This window comes from Vidua chalybeata, chromosome 2 (assembly GCF_026979565.1).
Source record: "Vidua chalybeata isolate OUT-0048 chromosome 2, bVidCha1 merged haplotype, whole genome shotgun sequence".
In the NCBI taxonomy this organism is placed as follows: domain Eukaryota; kingdom Metazoa; phylum Chordata; class Aves; order Passeriformes; family Viduidae; genus Vidua; species Vidua chalybeata.
In genome coordinates, this window is record NC_071531.1 from 2,998,805 (window position 1) to 3,004,092 (window position 5,288).

The 5,288-nt window shown below is 56.8% G+C and overlaps 1 protein-coding gene across 1 annotated transcript; it reads right to left on the reverse strand.

Moving 5' to 3' along the window:
- Positions 1-225: 225 nt before the first annotated feature.
- On the reverse strand, positions 226-4,329 carry LOC128782317 (fibrous sheath CABYR-binding protein-like). Its single transcript, XM_053932584.1, has 2 exons — positions 4,245-4,329; positions 226-2,936 (listed from the first exon to the last, which is right to left on the reverse strand). The coding sequence occupies exon 2, from the start codon at positions 2,473-2,475 to the stop codon at positions 226-228; it is 2,250 nt and encodes a 749-aa protein (XP_053788559.1). The 5' UTR covers positions 2,476-2,936; positions 4,245-4,329.
- Positions 4,330-5,288: the final 959 nt, after the last annotated feature.

The window sequence follows — 5,288 nt, forward strand, 5'->3', positions numbered from 1 at the left end:
CTGCTTTGTCTTTGTTGTCTTCATCTTTGTCATTGCCTTTGTCCTCTTCATGTTCATCTTTGTCATCATTGTGGCCTTCATCATCTCTGTGCCATCTCTGTCTTCTCCACGCTCCTGATCCCGTTCCTGTTGGTTCCCCGATGCCTGGTTCAGAGTCCCGTGGGTGCCACAGCCCGCAGGGAGGGCGGCTCTGGAGCAGTGGCTGCTGTTGGTGCCGTGTCCGTGCTACTCCTCGGGCGGTGCCGCCAGGCAGGAACAGCAGAAGAGCCTCCGCAGCGCCCACCTGAAGTGGGAGAGAAGTTTCCTGGGGGCACGCGGCTGCCCGTGCAGGGCCTGGGAGGGAGAAGCTGTGTATCTCCCAGGGGCTTGGCCTTCCAGGGGGGCAAGCGAGGCACAGAGCAGCCCTGGGCTGCGCAGCTCTGGTTTCTGCTCCTCAACCCAGGCCTCACAAGGGACAGGCAGCGGGAGCTCATCTGCCACAAAAGCTCTCTGTTCCTGCTCCTTGTCTTCTGGGGGCAGCTCCAGGATGCTCACCTCGTCCCACTCGTCATCCTCCAGGGCCAAGGGCTTCATCCAGATGCCGGAGTTGGACCCGACTTGCCAGAGGTCCTGCGCCAGCTCTGGGTCGCTGTCGTCCTCCCAGCTGGAGTGTACGGAGTGTCCATGGTTGTTCCCTCGGGACACATCTTGACCAAGGGACAATTCCTCTGGGGAAAAGCCTTGGCCATTGTGTTCTTCCCAGTTGGAAACTTCTTCCTGGCTGTTGATGTCTCTCTGGGACAGCTCCTGCTCCATGTTTTCCTCCCAGTCCAAGATTTCCTGGAGCAGCTCTTTCTCCAGGTATTCCTCCCAGTCTGAGTCTTCCTGGGAGTTGTTGACTTCTCCCTGGGACATCTCTTCCTCCATGGGCTCTTTCCTGTCTGACACTTGCTGGGGCAGCTCCTGATCTGCACGATCTTCCCCCTGGGACCCTCCTTGGGAGTTGCTCCTGCTGCCCAGGGACTGCTCTGCCTCCTGCGCACCTTCCTGCTGGGAAAGCTCTTCCTCCATGTGGGATTTGCCCGGCAGGGGGCTATGCTGCCTTTGGGATGGAGCTGCTCCTGCAGCCTCCTCCTGAGCATCCTGTTCCTGCAGCTGCTGCAGCTGGGCCTGGCTCAGAAGCTGCCCAGAGCTGCTCTGCTCCCTGCAGAGCAGGGCAGGGCTGCTGTCCTGGATGTTGTAGGGGACACTGAGTGGGCTTTGTGTCCCCAGGGACGGCAGCTCCTGGCTGGGGACAGGAGACTCCGCTGCCTTTTCCACCGGCGGTCCCTGCGGCTGCTGCCCGGATCCCTGGATTTCCAGCAGGGCCCGGCACACGATCTCACTGCTGATGTGCCAGGCTAAGTCCAGCAGAGCCGGGCTGCAGCCCTGGGGGCTCTGTGGGGCGGGGACCGGGCTCTGTGTCCCTGCTGATGGCAGCTCCTGGCTGGGCACAGAAGCCTCCACCGCCTTTTCCTCCTCCCCGGCAGCGACGGGCTCGGGAAGCTCCTCCCGCCCAGCATCTCCGGCCGGGGCAGCAGCTGCCGGCTCGGCCCCCGGGGGACTGCCAGGGGCAGGAGAGGCGCTGGGCAGGGCCGGAGCTGCCTCTGCTGCCAGCGCCGTGCCCACGGGGCTGGGGGAGCCGGGTCCCTGCGGGGAACCAGGCTGGGGCTCCTCCTCACTCACTGACCTCAAGGCCTTGTCCCCGGTGCTGGAGGCGACATCCTCCTCCCGCTGGGACGGCTCTTGGGGCCCGGCTTCTGCCTCTCCGGAGGTGCTGGAGGCGATATCCTCCTCCCGCTGGGACGGCTCTTGGGCCCCGGCTTCTGCCCCTCCGGACAGCTCCTCGTCGCTGCTGTCCCTCGCTGGGGACAATTCCGGCTCTCTCTGGTGTTCCCACGGGGAGATGTAGGAGTGCAAATCATCTTCCCGTGGTGAGAGCTCCTGGTGCCTCTCAGCTTCCCCCTGGGACAGCTCTGGGACATCTTCCCCCTGGGAATCTTCAGGAACGCTCCCGATGGACGGCTCCTGGGATCTCTCATCTTCATCCCATCCACACTCCTGCTGCCCTCCCACAGCTTCTTCCTCCTGGGACATCTCCTGCTCCATCACAGCTTCCCACTGGGAATGCTCGTGGGCCATGTCACCAAGGATCCCTTTGTCCTCCTCGGTGTGTGACAGCGGCAGGCCTGACCTGACCCTGCTCCCGCCACTGCCCGCTGAGGGCCTGCAGGCAGCTGGGCACGGGGCCGGGCCACCAGGACTCGGGGATGGCTTTGGGGCTTTGTCCTCCTCTGTCACTCTGGGCCTGTGGCACAGACGGATCCCGGGAGTTGCTTCTGGATCCTTCCAGAGTGGCTCTCCTGGATCTGAGCACCCCGGAACCTGCGTTGCCCCTACAAACCGTCGGCCTGGATGGAACTCTCTGATGTCACAAGGGTCTCTGGCCACCACCATGTCAGGAAGGGCCCTGACACAGAGTGCCCGTGTCACCAAGGCCCACCCTGGCAGCCCAACACCAGCACGAGGAGCTGGGAACAGGCCGGAGCAGGCCTGTCTTTGGAGACTGTTTTGGTTTTGCTGGGCCTGGTTTTTGATAGTGGGGGCCCCTGTCCTAGTTTAGGGCAAAGTTTGGGAGAAGACCTCCGGAAGGAGCCCCAGAAAGCAAACCCCCCACGGCTCCTCCCCCACCTGGTTCGGGAAGGATTTCCTCAGAGAGAAATGGAAAAAATCCTGTTTATTTAACAAGCAAAAACACTCCCCAATACAAAAAAACCAACACTAGATGCCAAAACCCTTTCACCGTTCTGAAGAGATGACAAATTCAGAAATTCTCTCCTGGGAGTGGTCGCCCAGCTATCAGTCTCTGGTGCTGGGGATGGCTGCTGCAGGTCACAGAATGCAGACTCTCGGTGATTCTTGATGTTTCCCAGGTCCAGGTCCAGAGCAGGTTCAGATGATATTCAGGAAAGGGAACGGGAAGGGAAAAAGAAACAGTCCAGGATAAAAATTGGGCTGCCTAGCTAAACTAACTAATAAGCAAAAGCAAAAGCAAGCAAGCCAGCAAGCAAGCAAAGCGCGGCCAGCCAAGCCTCTCCTAGACACAGAGCATGGGGGGAGGTGAGCCGGCTGATAACAAGACAAAACAATCCTTCACTTTCAGAGTCAGTGCTGAAGGCACAGAACATAATATCAGGCATGAACAGAACACATGATTTGGGACACAAACACCATTCCCTCACCCTAGGACAGCCCCACAGAGGAGGCTGCTGTGAGAAGCTGCTGGAAGCTTCTAGCACGGCCAGCAGAGCCAATCCCTGGTGGCTCTGAAGATGGACAAGGTGCTGGCCAAGGCTGGGCCATTGGGAGTGGTGGGGAACTCCTCTGTTATAAGGTATTGAAGAAGAAAATCAAAACAAAGTGGGGCATGCACAATTTTTTCTCTGGCCAGAGAAGAGGAGGAGGTGAGAACATGTGAGGGAAAGAACGTGGAGACACCAGGGTCAGTGGAGAAGGAGGGGCAGGAGGTGCTCCAGGTGCTGGAGCTGAGATTCCTCTACAAGCTGGGGTGACCACCATGGTGAAGCAGCTGAGCCCCCACAGCCCCTGGGGATGCATGGGGGATGCAGAGATCCATGCACCGCTTGTGGGGATCCACGGGGGATGCAGAGATCCACCCACAACCCTTGGGGATCCACTGGGGATGCAGAGATCCACCCACAACCCATCAGGATCCACAGGCGCTGGGGCTGAGCAGTTGCTGCTCCCAGGGCACTCCCTGGGACAGAAGTGGAAAACCCATCAATGGCTCAGAGGGACAAGAAAGGAAATCTGGAGACTCTGGTCTTGTGCATAAAAAATTTAATTGGAAAATATAAATTATTTGCTAATTTTTCTTATTTACTAGATTTTATCTTCATTTATAGAATTCTAAATAATTCTTCTTATTCTCACTCTTCTGCTTCTTTTCTTCTTCTACATATTTTACATCCTACTCAATATTATTGCTCTTCTCCTATACATTTTAAAATTCTTATTCTCATTCCTCTTCCTCTATGGACTCTAAAATTCTTATTCTTATTCTTATTCTTATTCTTATTCTTATTACTATTCTTCTTCTATAGCTTTTTAAATTCTTATTCCTCTTCTTCTATGGATTTTATAATTCTTATTCCTCTTCCTATTCTTCTCCTATGCATTCCTAAATTCTTATTCCTATCACTAACCTTATTCTGTCTATCTTTAAATTATTCTTCTTCCTCTTGTCTTCGTTGTCTTTGCCATGGTCTTCACCTTCTTCATCTCTGTTTTCTGCTTTGTCTTTGTTGTTTTCATCTTTGTCATTGCCTTTGTCATCTTCATGTTCGTCTTTGTCATCATTGTGGCCTTCATCATCTCTGTGCCATCTCTGTCTTCTCCACGCTCCTGATCCCGTTCCTGTTGGTTCCCCGATGCCTGGTTCAGAGTCCCGTGGGTGCCACAGCCCGCAGGGAGGGCGGCTCTGGAGCAGTGGCTGCTGTCGGTGCCGTGTCCGTGCTACTCCTCGGGCGGTGCCGCCAGGCAGGAACAGCAGAAGAGCCTCCGCAGCGCCCACCTGAAGTGGGAGAGAAGTTTCCTGGGGGCACGCGGCTGCCCGTGCAGGGCCTGGGAGGGAGAAGCTGTGTATCTCCCAGGGGCTTGGCCTTCCAGGGGGGCAAGCGAGGCACAGAGCAGCCCTGGGCTGCGCAGCTCTGGTTTCTGCTCCTCAACCCAGGCCTCACAAGGGACAGGCAGCGGGAGCTCATCTGCCACAAAAGCTCTCTGTTCCTGCTCCTTGTCTTCTGGGGGCAGCTCCAGGATGCTCACCTCGTCCCACTCGTCATCCTCCAGGGCCAAGGGCTTCATCCAGATGCCGGAGTTGGACCCGACTTGCCAGAGGTCCTGCGCCAGCTCTGGGTCGCTGTCGTCCTCCCAGCTGGAGTGTACGGAGTGTCCATGGTTGCTCCCTCGGGACACATCTTGACCAAGGGACAATTCCTCTGGGGAAAAGCCTTGGCCATTGTGTTCTTCCCAGTTGGAAACTTCTTCCTGGCTGTTGATGTCTCTCTGGGACAGCTCCTGCTCCATGTTTTCCTCCCAGTCCAAGATTTCCTGGAGCAGCTCTTTCTCCAGGTATTCCTCCCAGTCTGAGTCTTCCTGGGAGTTGTTGACTTCTCCATGGGACATCTCTTCCTCCGTGGGCTCTTTCCAGTCTGACACTTGCTGGGGCAGCTCCTGATCTGCACGATCTT

Coding starts and splice junctions, on each gene's coding strand:
- LOC128782317 (XM_053932584.1), bottom strand. CDS start 2,475: ATGGTGGTGGCCAGAGACCCTTGTGACATCAGAGAGTTCCATCCAGGC.